This window comes from Phodopus roborovskii, unplaced genomic scaffold (assembly GCF_943737965.1).
Source record: "Phodopus roborovskii unplaced genomic scaffold, PHOROB, whole genome shotgun sequence".
NCBI lineage: Eukaryota > Metazoa > Chordata > Mammalia > Rodentia > Cricetidae > Phodopus > Phodopus roborovskii.
The window spans coordinates 23,528,338-23,547,580 of NW_026126517.1; the positions used below are offsets into that span (position 1 = coordinate 23,528,338).

The 19,243-nt window shown below is 47.7% G+C and overlaps 2 protein-coding genes across 2 annotated transcripts in view; one reads left to right on the forward strand and one right to left on the reverse strand.

Annotated features, from left to right (window-relative positions):
* Tagln (transgelin) overlaps positions 1-19,243 on the reverse strand; it is a 911,813-nt gene that overhangs the window by 304,410 nt on the left and 588,160 nt on the right. The window lies entirely within an intron of this gene.
* Positions 4,558-6,765, forward strand: Apoa4 (apolipoprotein A4). Its single transcript, XM_051197330.1, has 3 exons — positions 4,558-4,748; positions 4,997-5,123; positions 5,649-6,765. The coding sequence occupies exons 1-3, from the start codon at positions 4,700-4,702 to the stop codon at positions 6,634-6,636; spliced, it is 1,164 nt and encodes a 387-aa protein (XP_051053287.1). The 5' UTR covers positions 4,558-4,699; the 3' UTR covers positions 6,637-6,765.

Sequence of the window (19,243 nt, forward strand, 5' to 3'; positions counted from 1 at the left end):
CTTCCCAGGAGGGACCTCAGATTTCTTGAGACTAAGATGTCCCCTGAGCTAATACTTAGAGCCACAGCCTAGACAGGCAGCACTGGAGGACATTGTCTTTTGGATGCAAAGACTTTGGAGCCAAGAAATCCTAGGTTTAAAGGATACCTTTGGGACTGAAGAAATAGGCCATCTGGGCAAAATGCTCATCTTGCAAGCACAAAGACCTTAGTAACTAGGTGTGGTAGTGTCTGTCCACTTGCAATCCCAGCACTGGGGGAAAGGGGATAGGTGGCAGACAGGTAGCCAGCTACTTAGAGCTGATGGCCAGCCAGCTTAGCCTCTTCAGTGAGCCCCAGTTAACAATGAGAAACCCGGACTCATAAAGCAAGGTGAACAGCTCTTGAAGAATGCCTGAGACTGACATTTGGCTTCCACAAGCATGCACATCACATGTGCACATACACCTGCATACACACGCACAGACATATGAGACTCATATGTCTGTGCTCAGAAATGTAGTACCTCTCAGAGCCTCTGTTTACCCTGTTAGTTGGGACAGAATACTGATTTCCCAGTGTGGAGAGACATACAGCAGCTGGCTCGGGGACAAAGGGCTGACTCACACTCTCCCTACCTCCTAAACACGCACAGCCCAGCCAGAGACGGGAAGAGGCGCCCATGCAAAAATGGGGCTTTTCACAGGCAGTATGGCCTGAGGAAGGAGCCTGGCTTTGCTCTCTGAATTCTTAACCCTTATCTTGCCTGAGACTTGAAACTCGTCTATCAGAAATTCATTCTTTTGGCATAAGACTTTTCTCCGGTGGCTGGGATAGTGTTAGCTTCCAAGTCCAGCACTCAGGAGATAGGTAGGGCAATCATGTGTTGGGATCATCCTGGATTACATACTCTGACCCTGTCTCAAAACAAAACAGTTTGTTTTCTGTTAAAACATAAGTTGTCCAAATCCTGTGACTTAGACATTGCTAACTTCATTTTATGGCTAAAAACCAAAGGCCCAGTCAGGTAGAGGCCTTTCCAGTACACACCACCCAGCCTTGGAAAAGCTGCCTCCCAGCACCTAAACTGGTCCTTGGCAGCCATCTGTACCTCAGCTTCCTCTGAGAGAAGCCCTTGGTGACAGCTGGGGGGAGGGGAGCAGAGATACCAGGATGGGGCATTGTGTGTGGTGGCGAGAGCTGCTCTGACCTTCCTCATCTTGTTTCTTGCCCCAAGGCAAAGGACACAATGGGAATCAGGTCCCAACCTGGGGTGTGGTACCTGGTTCTTGGCCCTGAGAATGCTCTGACAGGCTAACTGGGCCCTTTTGCATCGGTAGGGTCTGGGAAGCCTGTCAGTGTCCCTCTACAGAACATGGCCACTGAATCAAGGAACGTCAAAAGATGCTGGCAGGGAGCCCCAGCCATGTGATACTGAGCTGCATGGAGAACTTAGGTGTGTGGACCCCACAGAGCTGGCCTGCAGGATACCTTGGGACCTGGAGCCTGTGACTTATCCCCTTCCAAAGTACTTGTGCCCTCTCAGCCATCTAGCTTGGGCCTCAGGAGGCCTCTTGGTGGCTTTCTGGCCTAGAGTCCTCTGGGGAGAGGACTGTTCTTGACTTACAGACCCAGGCCCAGGGAAGAACCAGCAGTGGGTGGGTATCTTCGTTTCTTTTCCTGTTGCTATGATATAATATCCTGACAAACACATATCGAGGGTTTACCCTGGGGAAGCCTTGGTGGCAGGAATTTGAAGCAGCTGATCACATCACATTTACAATTAAAAGGCAAGAGCCATGAAATACTAGTTCTCAGCTTGGCCCAGCTTGCCATCTCCATTCTGTATAGTTAAGGGTTCTTCACCCAGTGAATCCTCTCCCAGGCGATTCAAGGGTCTGTCAAATTGATAGTTACAATTAGCCATCACAGTGAGGGAGAAGTCTTGAAGGCTTGGGCTGAGGACGGCCCTCAGGAGTGGCTGCCATTCTCCTTCTGATTAGCTAAGTGCAGGTTGGGTGCATGAGAGTCCTGGGACTATGCTCTGATCCTGTATGGGCAGATATAAAGGGTGGCTATAGATGGTGTATAATTGTCAGCCTCACCAGCCATGAGCTCTGGGGTAACACAAGCAAGGAGACAGAGGTTAGGACACCACTTGACCCTCTGTGTCCAGTGTACCTTAACTGTCAAAGCTGGCTATAAAGACAGTCTCTTCTTTTCACCAACAGCTGAGACACGGGGGTCTCACTCTGCCCCCGCTCCCTATGCAGATTCCTTGCAGATGAGTATGACGTATACCCCATGCTTGGAGAACTCAATATGCTCATTTATGCCCCTCCAGGAGGCAGTACACCCTCCGTGCTGGGGCCAGAGCATACATGAGTGCTGGGCACACATGTCTGCCTTCTGTCCCAGTCTCTTAGCTCAGAGCCAAGTTCTGTGTCCATGGACAACTTGGATATCTATGCATATCTGTCAATCAATCACTGACAGCCACTCTTGAACTAGGTAACAACGGTCTTCTCAGAGAGGGTACAAACGGGCAGCTACCTCTGGACCTGTCCCACGCTGGTGGCACCTGGTACTCAGACTGCAGGTCCAGGAGGTGGAGCTGCAGCCGAGGTAACCCATGTGACTCATCCCACCCTCAGTTCTGACCTTTGGGCCCAGCACAGGCTGGACCAGGTCTGATTTGGCAGAACAAGATGGGGACCAATGAGTCAATGGTACAGAGAGGCAAAACATGGCTAATATTCAATGAGCGCCTACTGTACACTAGATTACCTCACAGGATTGTCACAACGGAGACTCTGAGAGGTCATGAGACTCATCTAAGGCCACACATAATGAGTAGAATTCAGACACAAACCCAGAGAGTCAGACTCCAGAGCCTGAACTCAGAAAACACTGAGAAACCAACAAGATGACTCAGTGGGTAAAGTCATGAAGCCTGATGACATCAATTCAATTCCCTGGAACCCACATGGTAGGAGGAGGGAATAGGCTTCCTCAAGTCGTCCTCTGGCCTCCACATGGGTTTTCATGAATGTATACCACCTAACCAAATATTAGTAAATAAATAAGTTAATTTTTTAAAAGCTTCACTAGTGGCTACTTGAGAACACCCATGTGAGGAGCATTGCAGTATAGAGGAGACCCACCAGGGAAGGACAGGTATTCAATCCCATGAGACAAGCCAATCTGTACACATTTAAAAAGTGGATGGTGAACAGACAGTAACGGTACACGTCTTTATTCCCAGCACTTGGGAGGCAGAGGCAGGCATATCTCTGTGAGTTCGAGGTCAGCCTGTACTACAAAATGAGTGTTCCAGGACAGCCAGGACCATATAAAACAAAAACAATAACAATATCTCTGTCTTGAAAGATAAAACAAGAACATAACATGGTCTCTGCCTATACAGTGTTGAATTCACAGCGAAAACCTGTTTCAAAAAACAAAAATAAAAATGGATGGCAACACAGCAAATCAGACTTGGCACAACTGTGGTCTGTTCTGATGTCTCTCATTTCACAAGTATCTTGTGGATGGCAGCCAATGGGACAGTACGATGGGCGTCATCATGTAGTCCCTGGTGTAGTCCACAGAGGCCCCCACACTGGCCACAGTCTGGCACCTTTTCTCTGGATGTCTTCTCCAATTGTATGTGTGGACACATTTGGAGTCCCGGTAGGAGATCAAAAACTCACTTCCCACAGCAGTGCCTATCGCCTCCTGCCGGACAGAGGGTAGCCATTCTGCATGGCTCTTGGCTGTGTTTGGGGACACAGTAGGGTAGCAATCAAGCCCATCCAGTCTCACTCTCTCAGTGGTTGACCCTCTGAGGGAAAGGGCGACCTTCCTCTGCCATTCTCTAGAGAGGATCAAGTTCTCACCTTCCTTCCTAGCTTTGATCCACGCGTAAAGTCCTGGTTACTATTTCAGCACTTACTCTGGGCTAAGTGCCCTGTCCATTTCACACGTACTATATAATTTAATGTAACAAATTATACAAGGGAGAAACTGAGCCTTGGGAGGTCAGATAACTAGACCGGGGCAACTCAGCTTGACAGTCAAGAGACATAAAGCACACTTTTGATTAACCTCTTCAATCCTGGGTTCTGATCCTTCCCTGCCCAAGGGTTGTCACAGACAACTAAGTTGCAGCTCACTGCTTGATGCAGTCCTGAATGGACCTGGTGCCATGTCTGTAGCTGACATTCTGAGACAGAGTTTGGGTTGGTGACAGCTGTCAGAGATGGGACTGTCTCGCTGAGGTAGAAAGAGGAGACCTGGAGCTTGCTCCCCCAGCCTGGCACAGATCCGGGGCTGCCAACAGGGCTCCTGGTACTTTAGTCCTTCTCAGGGATTCCCCTTGACTCCCAGGCTGGTCCCTCCCTAAACTCCCGACTATCCTCCCAGCCTCCTGTACAGGGTGGGGCCAGACCAACAAGGCCGCTTCCCCCTGCTGCCTGTGTGCCGTCAGCTTCCACGTTGTCTTAGGGTCACCAAAGTCCAAGAGGCCTCCTGGGAGTGTGTCACCTTCCAACGTGGAGTCACACTGGGGAGGAGGCGGGGAAAGAGGGCTGGAGGGGCTTTAAATGTGTGGCTGGTTCTGCCTACAGTCAGTTCCACAGCGACACAGGTGAACTGTTTCTTCTTACCCCGGGAAGCATCCAGTGCAGCTGAGACTGTTGAAGACCAGTGAGGAGCCCAGGATGTTCCTGAAGGCTGTGGTGGTGACCCTGGCCCTGGTGGCTATCACCGGTAAGTAGACACAGCTCTCCAGCTGTTGTTGCATATGAAGGGCAGCATGGAAAGCCAGTTCTAGAACTAGTGGACAGCTCAGGATGGCCTTGGTTTTACCTTTGTTGGCACCTGTGCTCCCTGAGCTATCCCAAAGATGGAGAAATGGGTTGCACTACTCCAACTCCAGCATCATCAAGTTCAGAGCTGAGGTTGGAGGGGCCAGGAGAGAGGTGCATGCTCACGACTTACTTCTGTTCTCCACCCAGGCACCCGGGCTGAGGTCAATGCGGACCAGGTTTCCACTGTGATGTGGGAGTTTTTCACTCAACTAAGCAACAATGCTAAGGAGGCTATGGAACAAGTCCAGAAGTCAGACATTACCCAGCAGCTCAAGTAAGTGGGCTCAGTCTGCAGAGCTAGGCTTTCCTGAAGGCACCAGCACTTGGGATCATTCCTTCCTCAGTAAGGGAGTCTGGCTTCCCTGGACCTAGACCCTTCCTGTAAACAGTGAAGTTGGACTCAGGGATCCATCCCTATGGTCTCTCCCTCTGGGGACCCTCCGAGCACATGCAAGGACATCAGTCCCTGTGCCCCTGGAATGCATACAGTTGCACAATGTGACCCTGGGCTTGGGAGCTAAAGTCCAGTCCTATTTTTTACTCACAAGGAGAAATCACATGATGGGTAGATAAGGATGCTGAGGCTCAGCAGGAACCTTGCAGATAAAAACCCAAAGTAACTTGAGTCCTAGTAGATTTCCTGAAAGCATGACCCACACCAGGGAGGGCCACAGGGACAAGATGGAAGTCTCAGTTCCCATGGACACAATCCTGACCTAGGCAGGTTGGTAAAGTTGAGTATGCTACAGTGTCTAGAATGCCAAGTGTAATGGAGGTTCTCTCCACTCTTTCCCCGAAGCACCCTCTTCCAGGACAAACTTGGGAACATGAATACATATGCAGATGACCTGCAGAAGAAGCTGCTGCCCTTTGCTGTAGAAATGAATGAGCGCCTGACCAAGGATGCAGTAAAGATAAAGGAAGAGATTCAAAAGGAGCTGGAGGACCTGCGTGCCCGCATGATGCCCCACGCCAACACGGTGAGCCAGACAATCGGGGACAACATGCAGAAGTTGCAGCAGCACCTGAAACCCTATGCTGAGGGGCTGCAAGCCAAGGTCAACACACAGGCCCAGGAACTGAAGCGCCAGCTGACCCCCTACATGCAGCGCATGCAGACCACAGTACAGGAGAATGTGGACAACCTGCAGGCCTCAATGATGCCCTACGCCAATGAGTTCAAGGACAAGTTTAACAAGAATGTGGAAGAGCTCAAGGGGCGCCTGACCCCCCATGCCAACGAGCTGAAGGCCACAATCGACCAGAACCTGGAGGATCTGCGCAGCAGCCTGGCCCCTCTTGCGGAAGGTGTGCAGGAGAAACTCAACCACCAGCTGGAGGGTCTGGCCTTCCAGATGAAGAAGAACGCCGAGGAGTTTCAGACCAAGGTCTCTGCCAACGTCGACCAGCTGCAGAAGAAACTGGCACCACTGGTGGAGGATGTGCACAGCAAGCTGAGGGGCAACACCGAGGGACTGCAGAAGTCTCTGGAAGACTTGAACAGCCAGCTGGACCAGCAGGTGGAGGAGTTCCGGCGCACCATGGAGCCCTTGGGGGAAATGTTCAACAAGGCTCTAGTGCAACAGATGGAGCAGTTCAGGCAGCAGCTGGGCTCCAATTCGGGGGACGTGCAAGGCCACTTGAGCTTCCTGGAGAAGAACCTGAGGGAAAAGGTCAGCTCCTTTATGGGCACCCTGGGGAAGAAGGAGAACCCAGACCAGCCCCTGGCACTCCCCCTCCCCGAGCAAGTTCAGGAGCAGGTGCAGCCCAACCCGGCAGAGAACTGAGCTGTCCCTGGTGCCCTCAACCCCTCATAGCAGCAGACACCTGCCCTGCCCCACCACCAGTCTGTCAATCTGTCCCTAAACACTCCTTCTACATGCTTGAGGACACTTGTCCTGCGGAAGATGATGCCACATCTCGCTACTCAATAAAGCTACTGAGAAATTAGCCCCATCGGGTTGCATTGTGATTCCTTGGGTTGCGGCTGGCCTGAGGTGGAGAGGAGAACAACGCTAGGGCAAAACTGAGCAGCATCTGGTAGACTGGGTGACACTATGGGGATGGGGAGGCAAGGATGAACCTGCTAGAGGCTCAGGGGTTGGTGTGACGGACAGAATAGACTGTCACTCTATCGAAAAACAACACACACGCCCTACTTATAGCCATTTAGCCACCAAGCAGTTAGCAAATGCCCTCAAGGTTCTAGGCAAGGTTCCAAGGACCAGACAAGTCAAAACAGCTCTTGTGGCATTGTGTGCCCGGAGACTGGGTTTCATGTTGACAGGAACAGCTGGAGGGCAGCAAGACAGTCCCTGCCTTTGAAGAGTTCACCACACAGCAAGTCCCTTCTTGTACATGTTTGTGTCTTTGAACTTATTTATACAAAAGTAAGCCACCCTACTCTATCTCACTGCAGAGTGTTCATGCTTGCTTGGGAAATTTCTCCACTTATTGGCTAAACCTGTCAATGCCAGAGCTGTGAGCGAGTCTGGGACAGGCACTGGAAGCATCTCCAGATGGATGGCCTGCCTGTCTGGGACAGAGCTTGCGGCCACTGGCCAGAGATGGAGAGCTCAGAGGAGCCAAGCAGTTTCATGGGCACAGCCAGTCACAGACAGTTGTAGTCTATGGAATGGATTCTCCCCTGCCCTTGGAGAGCCAGAGAGCTAGTTCAGGACTTCCTCCCAAAGTATTTTACATACTGGCTGTAGCCTCTGACTCAGCCACACCCCTCCTCCTCAGAATGGGGAAAGTCCCTCTGGGATGTTCTGGAATGTGCTGGGACACACTGTGGGTAGCCCTAGCTGCCCTGGCCTTCTCCCTCCCTCCCTCCCTCCCTCCCTCCCTCCCTCCCTCCCTCCCTCCCTCCCTCCCTCCCTTCTACTCTCCCTCCCACTCTCCCAAGGCTTCCTCAGTGTGTCATAAACCCAGTCCTGGGTTTGAATCCTGACTTCTCAGGTGCCTGCTGGGTGATTTAGGGGTAGATCTTTTGGAAATGAGAAATGAGGATGCTTGGATCAGAGTTATTCAGAAAGTCTGAAGGTACACGGGGCCAGGCACTTAATACAGCCTCAAGTGCAATGTAAACACTCAGCAAGTGGTATGTGCCCTGCTGCCCCCGTTGTAGAGGACACCCAGGGAACATCCTCTTTTCCTGCTCACCTCCCCAGCCTCCAGATCTAGGCCACCAAACCCTGGCAAGGGCAGACCCTTCAAGTTTCCCTGGCTCCTGCTAACCTGTTACTCAGGTCAAACGGTCACACCTACTTCCCATCACTATCAGGGAAGACACAGACAGGTGAGCACATTTAGCCAAGATAACTGGCACCAGGAGGCTTGCTGACCTATATGAGAGGTACTAAAGGCACTAAAAGGAGCCAGAACAAAGGCTAATTGGTTTTCTGAGCTGGTTTGGAAATTTCTGATCTCCCCTGTAGGTCATCCAGATGACCTCTCAAAGCCCCTGAGTCTTCCAGACCCTTCATAGTACAAATACTGAGTGGAATCCAGAACCCCTGAGTGTTTTCCTGCTGTCTCCAGGCCTATTCCACACACTCCCAGGGTCCTAGTTTCCCTGAACGAGATATGCTCACTTGCTTTCTCCTGAGCCAAGTTGTCACTCTTGGCCTTCGGTCTCTTAGGTCCCTGACCTGGCAAATGCTTCCTGGTCACAGCATTGCTTTTTACTGCTTTAATACTCTGTATGTTCCTGTCCCCTCAAACTAAGTGTTGACAAGAACACATGCATGTGTGTGTGATTGGGTGGGTGGGTTCATGTAAAGGTCAGAGGAAAACCTCTGGTATCACTCTCAAGAACACCATTTGCTTCCTTTGAGACAGTCTCTCATTAGCCTGGAGCTTACCAATTAGGGCAGACAGGCTGGACAGTGAGCCCCAGGGACTTCCTGAAAAGAGTGTGTTTCAGCAGTCAATATAATGATGTTAGGCCAAGTATGGTGGCACATGCCTTTAATTCTAGCACCTGGAAGACAAAGGCAAGTGGATCTCTGTGAGATCCAGGCCAGCCTGGTTTACATAGTGAATTCCAGGCCAGCCAGGGCTACATGGTGAGTTCTGTCTCAAACAAAAACAAATAAACAAAAATATGATGGCAATATTAGGTTAGTTTATTTTATTTTCTGTCACGCAGTTTGGGGTTTGGTCTCTCCAGGATTAAACAGTTTTATTTGGAGTTAGTTTTTTACTTTTCTGCCCATTGCCGTGAAACCATTACAAATGTTTAAGTCAACTGTGACTCCTGGGTCTTTTCAAATGTCCTATGAGGAAGATACCCACAAAAATTCAGTTGGCTCACAGCCAGAAATGACAATAAAGGACTTCTGCAACTTGATCCTAAACCTAGCACCAAGTTTGCCTCCCCTGTACCAGTAGGTGGGACCCCAGACCCAGTATAAGACTGAAAGTACCTTAAGGAAGACTACCTGTGGCTTCCCAGGTGACCAAGGGCCCGGATATCACTAACCGTGCAAAGAGATACACAAGCACATTTGAGAAAATAGTGCCATCATAAATAAGGCCAGAGAAGGGGGAAGCATGTGACTTCAACAGACCTACAGTTTCAGGAGGGGTTGGATTCTTCTGAGAATGCTAGAATAGAAAACAATCATCACCAAGAGCCAATTTAGGCCTAAATTTTACATTCTCATCTTCTAATTTTTAAACCACATTTAGTTGTGTGTGCACACACACATATGTGCCCATGTGCTTGCATGAGTGCTGTGAATCTCTCTCAAACTTGTCACTGGTGATCTATACGGAGTGTGTGTGGCTTGAATGTGTATGAATGTCTTCTCTATACCTTTATGCTTTGATTTGACCCATAGAAACTCTAATGAGTCTCAGTTATTTGCAAGTGCTTTAGAAGCCTGAAAAATGTAAATAGAATTTGGGGTAGTTAGATTAGATTATTAGATTTTTTACTCCCTGCTTTTTTAGAAACTTGCAACAAAACATAATCTACATTAATTTAGAAAAAACAATTCGAGAACTGGGCAGTGGTGGCACATGCCTGTAATCCCAGCAGAGGAAGATGGATCTCTATGAGTTCAAGGCCAGTCTGGTGTACAGAGTTGAGTTCCAGGGCTAGACAAACTGTCTCAAAAAAAGCAAATAACGAAAAACAACAACAAACTAGGACTGGAATTCTTATGACTGGGGGCCCATGGAGAGTTCTTCTTGCTTCAAATGTCAGACTTAGCTAGACAGCGCCATCTATGAGTCAGGAAGTGGCCTTCACCAGACACCTGATTGCAGGAACCTGCATTTTGGAGTACCCAATCTCTAGGACTATGGGAGATAAATGTGTGGGTTTAAGAAAAAAAATTGAAAACTGGGTTTATTTGCTTATTATTATTGTGAAACTTAATGCACCTTCTTATCTATGGTGTTTCGTTAGAGCAGTCCAAATGGGCTTCCTACAACAGCTGCCCAACTTCTGAAGGTACCTTGCTGTGACAGTAGAATTCCCTTCAAGGAAGCTTTTTGTTTCTGTTTTTTTGAAATAGAGTCTCATGTATCCCAGGCTGGTTGCATATGTGATATGTAGTCAAACATGACCTTGAATTTCTGCTCCTCCAGGCTCCATGTGCCAAATGCTAGAATTGCAAATGTGCACCAACACCCTTGACTCTCTGGTTAGTTTTATTAACTTTCTTATTTATACATTTGTTTATTTATTTATTTATTTATTGTGTGTGTGTGTACATGGACACATGCATATGTGAGTATATGCACATGGATATGTATTTGTGCACTCTTGCCATGGTATGTAGAGGTCTGAGGACAACTTTCAGGTGTGGGTTCTTCCTCTCACCTGGGATTGAACTCAGGTACTTGACAGCAAGCACCTTTGCTTGCTGAGCCTTCTCAACAGCCCTTTGATAGTTTTGAGAGAGGACACCTGTGACTACTAGTGTACATGCCACAACAGCAGCCTCTTCCAGCCCAGGTGCAGGCCTGTAATCTTAGTATTAGGAGTCTGAGGCAGGGGATTATGAGTTTGGGGCTATACTGGGCTTCATAGTGGGACTCTGTATGGAAGGAAGGAAAGAAGGGAGGAAGGGAGAGAGGGAGGGAGAGATGGAGAGAGGAGAGGGGAGGGGAAATAGTATAGCTCTCTCCACTGGTCTGTTTTATGGTGGCAGTGGCTATATTTTTCTCCTACTTTCCCCATTGTCTTTTGTCCAAGTTTTACAGAAACTTACAAAAACAAAAAACTAGCTAGATCAATTCAGCTTTGGCTCAAATCTTCCCTCACAAGTCCATGGCTAGCAACTAAGAGTCTTGCCCCACACATCCACCCATTGTTCTTTCGGGAAGTCCCATGTGCCTTTGGAAGCCACAGCCTCTTCCCTGCCTGTAACAGTCATGCTGGCCTGTCTGCAGGACACTTAGTCCTCAGTAGATTGGCATGTCCCTCAAGGAAAGAGACATTCCCTTTGCTCTAAGACAGTGAGTGGACTTAGCCTCCTATAGCCCAGCTAGCCCCAGGTCATCTCTAGCAACCACGACACTGGACAAATGGAAAGTGACATCTGTATGAGCTTGGGTGATTGGTCCCATTTGTCCTGTTTAGGCATGCTCTGACATGCTCTAAGTTTTTTGTGAAGTACTGAGTTTAGGAGTGGGAGAAATCTTGATATTGGTCTGAGAAACTTTGTTTTTTATTTATTAACTGTGTGTGTGCGTGTGAGAAAGAGAAAGACAGACAGAGAGAGAGAGAGAGAGAGAGAGAGAGAGAGAGAGAGAGAGAGGATCAGAGATTAGAGTCTTGTGTAGCACAGGCTGGCCTTGAACTTACCATATAACTGAGGATGACTGACTTCTGATCTGCATGCCCATACCTTCCAAGTTCTGGGATTACAGATTCTAACCATCCAGTGCTGGACACTGAACTCAGAGCCCTGTGTGTGCCAGGCAATCACTCAACCAACTGAGCCATATTTCCAGCTCTGTTATTATATTTTGAAATAGTGTAACAGTTTGGCTATATAGTCCAGGTTAGCCTTGAATTCCTGACCCTCTTGTGTCAGCCCTAAAGGCTGGGATTACAAGAATATATCACCATTGATGGGAGATGTCATTCTGTAAATATGTTTCTCGTATTGGTTAATAGGAAAGCAAGATAGGCGGGACTAGGAGACAAGAAGGATTCTGGAAGTAGTAGAGAAGAGATTCAAGATGGTGGACTGAGAGATAAGAATCCCGGGCCCTCTCTCCGGTAAGATAAGACCACGTGAAAGTACTTAGATTAATAGAAATGGGTTAATATTTAAGACAGAGCTAGCCAATAAGAAACTAGTAACTGGCCAACAGCTTTATATCAAATACAATGTTTCAATGTGTTATTTGGGGCTGGTGTGGCTCTGGGACCAGACCCACAGGGAAAAACCACTCATAACACACCATACTCAAATTAAGTTGCTTTTCTTTTTTCTTTCTTTCTTTCTTTCTTTCTTTCTTTTTTTCTTTTTTCTTTCTTTCTTTCTTTCTTTCTTTTTTTCTTTTTCTTTCTTTCTTTCTTTCTTTTTTTTTTTTTTTGTTCGCTTGTTTTTCAAGACAGGGTTTCTATGTGTAACCTTGGAGGCTGTCCTGGAACTCACTCTATAAACCAGGCTAACCACAAACTCATAGAGATCTGCTTTTGTCTGCCTCCCAAGTGCTGGGGTGAAAGGCATGTGCTACCACCACCTGGATCAAATTAAGTCTCTATTTATAAAAATATATCCCAAAGATGTTAAGATAAAATTATGTTGAAATTAGCCACAACATAACTCTGTGGTGGCAGAGTCCTCACAGATGAGCAGGGATGCTCTTGCACAAGGGGCAGACTTGGATTCTGCCTTGTCATGTCCCACATCCAGGATCAGGCTTCTATAGGAGAAAGGGCTCCAGAAACCAAAGCAGCCAGTCCCAGGACTCCTGTAAGGATGGGGTGGGGGGTGTTTCCATTTTTATTTTCTAAATTTCTAGGACATTGGAATTTAAAAAAAAAAGATTTATTTTCTTCTAGGTGGTGGTGGCACACTCCTTAATCTCAGCACTTGGGAGGCAGAGGCAGGCAAATCTCTGTGAGTTTGAGGCCAGCCTGATCTTCAGAGTGAGTTCCAGTGCAGCCAAGACTGTTACACAGGCAAATCCTATTTCAAAACAACAAACAAAAAAAGATTTATTTTTATTTTTTGTGCAGTCTTTTGCCTGCATGTATGTAGGTGCACCACATGCATACCTGGTACCTTCAGAGACCAGAAGAGGGCACCAGATTTCCTCAAATTAAAGTTACAGACAGTTGTGAGTCACCATGTAATGCTGGAAGCAAATCCAGGTCCTCTGCAAAACAGAAAGTGCTGGTAACCATTGAGACATCTCTCCAGCCCAAGCTTTGGGATCTAAAAGTAAATTTTTGTACTACTTTTTGTTTTGTTTTTGTTTTTTGAGACAGGGTCTTTCTACATAGCCCTAGCTATTGTGGCCCTGTGATACAGAACTATTTTCCAAGACAACCTCCACCATCTTCAGGAATTTGGCAGAGTCTCTTGACAAAAGATGAGCACAGCTGGTCTTGTGGACTATTTATTTTGCCTTGTAGAAGGAGGGGGCCAAGGAGGGTCATGGAACCCTGACCTGAGTATTCAGTCACCTCTCCCACCCAGTTACTTGTAATTCTGCCCTAATTGCCTATGGTCTTGGGAGAGGTGGCTAGAGGATATAGATGGGGAAAGACAAGAGTGCGAGGGTCTTCCCATCAGTGGTGGTACACGCTTTTAATCCCAGCACTCGAGAGGCAGAGGAGGCTGGCAGATCTCTGAGTTCGAGGCCAGCCTGGTCAACAGAGTAAGTTCCAAGACAGCCAGGACTATTATATAGAAAAACCCTGTCCTTAAAAAATAAAATGTAGGAGGTTCTGTTTACATACATAGGCATGGGGACATCATTATCCCTGCTGGGTGAAGACCTTTCAATACAGCTGTTTTTTGCTCACCTATGTTCCTGCTGATAACCCCTCCCCATTGCTATGTAAGTAAGCCCAGGAAACTTTTCAGTTCCACAGTGAACTTTGGAATCGTTCCTTGGTTTGTCATTAGAACTTAGAAGGAGGGGTAGCTATACATGTTTTCCCCAGGGAAGGAATTGTTTCAACACACTTCGAACAGAAAACTCCTTCCCACTAAGTCATTGTGAACACTGCGAATGACTCAGGTGCACACACATTCATTCCAGTCCCTGCTCCTTGTGCTTTTGGCTGTGTGTACAGGAGGAGAAGAGGAGAAATTGGTGGATTATGTGGTGATTCTATGCTTAATGTTTTTAAAAGGTGGTGTGTGTGTGTGTTTATGTGTACACTGTGTGCAGTTACACATACCTGTGCATGTACATGGAGGCCAGAAGGGAGCCTTGCTGTCCTCTATCATTTGCCACTTCTATTGAGGGAGGGTCATTTCCTGACCTGGGTCCCCATTTTCATGGCTACACTGAAAGACAGTAAGCCCCAGGGATCTCCCTGTCCCCAACCTACTGAAGCTGGACCATGGGCACTGGGAGCCCTCTGTGTGCTTCACCAGCCCAACTGGCTGGTCACACTTCCATACAACTCCTGAGCTGAAAGGCTTCTGAGAAAAACAAAGGGGTCATTACCCCTGGAGCCTCCAGTGTCCTGATCAGGGCACAGGGAGGGGGCTGAGGGCTGTTCTCCTGCACCCACAAAGATCTTGCTGCATTTCAGAAATTGTCCCTGCAGGGTCAAAATCATCTCCTGTCTGGGGATGTCCTGTCCATCTGCTATCGGCATGGGATATCCACTGTCCTCAGAGGAGAATTTCAAGCCTGCTCTGCAGAGAGAGAAACATGCCTGAGGTTCACCGATGATGTCTATGTCTGGGAACGAATGGAATGGGGTCCTGGCTGTCTTGTTAAGGATGATGAGCTGCTGATAATAGAGGAGCACATTAGAGACCCCAGAATTTACAGGACACAGGAGGGAGGAGGTTCTAGGGTGGTGGGTTAGTGCTCTGGGGATTAAAGACCTGGAACTAAGTACCACAATACCAATGTAGGACTGGAGGACCCTACCTGGTGTCCCTGATCTGCAGATCCCCATTTGTAGGTGCTGTATAAACATTTGTACATTTGTTCAAGCAATGGCTGAAGTTAATTTTTTTTTTTTTTTTTTTTTTTTTTTTTTTTGAGACAGGGTTTTTCCGTGTAGTTCTGGCTGTCCTGGGACTCACTCTGTAGACCAGACTTGCCTTGAACTCACAAAGATCCACCTGCTTCTGCTTCCAGAGTGCTGGAATTAAAGGTGTGTGCCACGACTGCCCAGCAATTAACACATCTCTTTCTTTCTGAGTCTTGTGGTCACACATTCATCTAACACCCAGTTGTCTCAAGGGGATTATACTGATTAATTTCCTCCAACCATGGGTGGTCCATGCAATCCTCCCTGCTGGTATTCACACCTTCTGCAGTCTTTCTCCTACTGCAGCAGGCTGCCCTGTTGTGGAAGACAGAATGAATGTATGTTCCCAAAGTGGGAGTGGGTGTACAGGGCATTGGCAGCTAGCTCCCTGATCATCTTCTCTGGAACCACCACTCTCAGGAAGATAGCCACCATGTCTGAGGAGACTCTAGCAGTCATATGGAGAGTTCTCTGTAGGGACTAATGGATATCCCGCAGCTAGCAGTGGCCCGACCTGCCTTGGAAACAGACCACACTGCCATGCCCCCAGCCTCAGTCCAGACTTAGAAGATGATTGCTCTTGTTTGCAGCCTCCTGGCAGATCCACAGAAAGAGGCATAGGAGAGAGCTAGTAAAATGCTTGCCATACAGGCTGGAGGAAAATAACAAATAGCCATATGGGATGGGGAGATCTCTTAGTAGGCAAAGTGCCTGCCCCACAGGCACAAGTACCTGTACTTGGATTTCCAAAAGCCACTTGAAAAGCCAGGAGTGGCTGCACACTTTTGTGACCCCAGCTTTGGATTCCGAGGCTCATTGTCCAGGAAGCCTACCTCAATCAAATAAGTGAGCTGCAGATTCAGTGAGAGACAATACTTCAAGAAATAAGATGGAGAGCAATTTAGACACCTGATGTCAATCTCTGGCCTTCATCTGCATCTGTACGTATACATATACACTACACACACAAAATACAATAAAGCATATATGTTAACATATGCTTAGATAAGTAATGTGGTGGAATGTATGTGTTGATGGAATAATTAAAGTGACTGTCTATTTGCTTGTGTGTATCTTCACATTTTGTGTATTGCTCTCTTTGCTGGGATGAACTTGGGACGCGGCAGAGGGCTCACTACAAGTTGTAGTGTAGCCTGGTCTACATAGCTAGTTAGGGTTGTGCAGAAACACGGTCTCAAAGGGATGGGAGGGCAGTCCCAAATATCAAGCTTTCAGTTCATTTTAGTTAATGTTTGTGCATTTTAATGTTTTGGTAGATAAGATCTTACACTCAAAAGGCCTGTTTATTTCTACCTGTGGATTGTGTCAGGCCACCTGGAGCTCTTCCATGGGGCTGTCACACGTTGCTGTTATTTGTTTGGGTTTGTTGTTTATTTTTGCTGTGGGCTGTACTGGGAACTGAACCCAATCTTGAACATCCTGAACACTGGCTCTATGCCCCCAGCCACTGACCTTTTATGACAGTGATTTGTATTGCACCCAGGGCTTCTTGTCTGCCAGGCAAACACTCTACCAAATGAGCTACAGTCCAAGCTGTATGACTCTGAAGACCCTCTCTACAGAGAGAGGCCTGTGGGAAACCAGGGGCGGTGCCTGTAAGCACAGTTCTTCTAGAGGCTGAGGTGGGAGGGTCCCTTGAACCCAAGAGTTTGAGCCCAACCTGGGCAACATTGTGAAACCTTTGTCTTAAAAATAAATAATAATGAGGGGGCTGGAGAGATGACTCAGCAGTGAAGAGCACCAGCTGCTGTTGCAGAGGACCCAGGTTCAATTTCCAGCAACCACATGGCAGCTCACAACTGTCTGTGACTCCAGTTCCAAGGGATCCAACACCCTCACACAGATATACACGCAGGCAAAACAGCAATGCACATAAAATGAATACATCTCGAAAAAATAAAATAATTAAACAATAATGAGCCAGGCACATGACTTTAATCGCAGCACTTGGATCTCTGAGTTTGGAGCCAGTCTGATCTACAGAGCAAGTTTCAGGTCAACGAGGGATACATGTTGAAATCTTTTCCAAATAAATAAAAAACAAATAAACACCCTTTGAGCTATTTCTTTGACACTATTTGGTGAAGCCCTGTTCTGTGAATCTGGTATGTCTCCTTTCTCATGATGATAATTTCGTAATTGGCTGAACTGTCCTCTTCCCAGGACTCCAGGAAACCTGGAGCCAGTGTGAAGGCCACTCCTGCACCTTTGACACCTCTTACTGCCCCTGTGATTTTCACCAGCTCAGGATCGATCCTCTGCTGTCCCATCATCCTCCCCAGCCTCAGGCTCCCCTCCTCCCCGCCACCGTCGTCCATCTCAGCATTCATTTCCGAAGCCTCAGGTCTCTGATGATGCAGAGGGGTCCTCTCTAAACAGAAGCTGAACAAATAAATGCCGTTTATCTCGTTTGGCGCCTCGGCACCGTGTTTACTCACTATGCTGAGTACAGCTGTGGTATCAGTCTGCGTCACTGGCCCCACCCAGCATTGCACCACCAACAGGGGTCACCGACAAACATATCAGGCTGAGGGCACTTCACAGCCCCTGTGGACCATGGTCTCAGAGGGTAGACAGTTCATAGAGGCACGCCTGAGGCCTGAGGACTTGGTGTCCTAGCTGTAGTTAGGTCAGGTCTGGTTCTGACTACAAAGGGATCAGGAGAGGAGGAACACCGAGCCGAGCGTGTGGGACAAAAGGGCAGCCCCACTCCCAGAGGCGATGAGGGAGCTGCACCTTGACTTGGCTGGTTATCCCTTAGCTGGCCCTGGGCTCTTTTCCTGTATTCACTTCAGTCACCGTGTGTCCCCAACAGCCCTCTCCCCTGAATCATAAACATCACTGGACAAGGGGAGGGGCTTTCTCCTGAGAACTAACTTCTCCCACTGGGGAGTGTAGATGCTTTAGCTTCTGCTTTGGGTAGGAACTGGGTCCTTGATTGGCTTCTGAGCACAAGACAGAGTAAGCTGAACTGGACATTAGAGGCCATAGGCCTGGAATTGGCCCCGGGCAGGACCTTGTGACATCTCTTTGAACCCTAGTTTCTCTATAAAGAGAAACATCTGTCTGAGTGTTGATTCCAGTGCTACAGATACAACGTTTATACTGCACAGGGCAGGTACTCTGTAACAGAGGCCATCTATTAGTTTTCCCCGACCCTTTCCAGGCCAGACTCAGGAGGGCTGGAAGACCCAAGCATCTTCCCACTACTAATCACCACTCTCCTGGCTGTCTTCTCCCTGGCACATTGACTCGTGGCTGTGTCTTATTTTAATCTAAGACATGGCAGAGCAGCAGTTCTCAATCTGTGGGGTGCAACCCCTTTAGGGATTGAATGACCCTTTCATGGGAGTCGTCTAAGACCATCGGGAAAATACAGACATTTAAGTTATGATTCATAACAGTGGCAAAATTACAACAGTTATGAAGTTAGCAATGAAAATAATCTTATGGTTGGGGTCACCACAACAAGAGGAACTGTATTAAAGGGTCTCATCATTAAAAAGGCTGAGAACCACTGCTCTAGTCAGAGTCTATTCCTCCCCTAACTCCTTATCTGTCCCCAATCTTTTCTCTTACTGACCTACAATGGCCTCTTTTCCACCCAGGGCTCATTCTTTTGTATGTTTGTATGTAGCCTCAGTGACATGCAACATTGTCTCACATGTTTAATCAGGCAGCTGAAATACCCTTGTGCACACCATACCCTTCAACAGCTTGCTGGTCTCCATCTTCCATTGTTGTGGGAATGAATCCATGTTGATACATATGTATTAAGTTTGTTTATCCCTACCAGCAGTGTACTGCTCAATTTAGGAAGTAGTTTACATATCCATCTTTGGATGGACAACATTGAAAATTTTTTTAGATTTTATTTATTTATTTAAATTCTCTCTCTCTCTTTCTCTCTCTCTCTCTCTCTCTCTCTGTGTGTGTGTGTGTGTGTGTGTGTGTGTGTATTATGTGGAGTTTGACGACTGCCTTCTAGAAAGCTATAGTAAAGCATTGCCTTCCTGGGCTAGAGCGGTAGCTCATGGTAAGTACATATACTGCACTTGCAGAGAGGCAAGTTTAGGTCCCAGCAGAGCAGCTCACAGTAACTGCCAGTAACTCCAGCTCCAGGCGATCTGATGCCCTCTTTTGCTCTCTGAGGGCATCTGTACTCACCGTATAAC

What these genes read in the sequence shown, in the direction of transcription:
- Apoa4 (XM_051197330.1), top strand. Translation starts at nt 4,700, where the DNA reads ATGTTCCTGAAGGCTGTGGTGGTGACCCTGGCCCTGGTGGCTATCACC. An exon ending in GGCCCTGGTGGCTATCACCG is followed by an intron (nt 4,749 to 4,996) that starts GTAAGTAGACAC and finishes TTCTCCACCCAG; the next exon opens with GCACCCGGGCTGAGGTCAAT. An exon ending in GACATTACCCAGCAGCTCAA is followed by an intron (nt 5,124 to 5,648) that starts GTAAGTGGGCTC and finishes CTTTCCCCGAAG; the next exon opens with CACCCTCTTCCAGGACAAAC.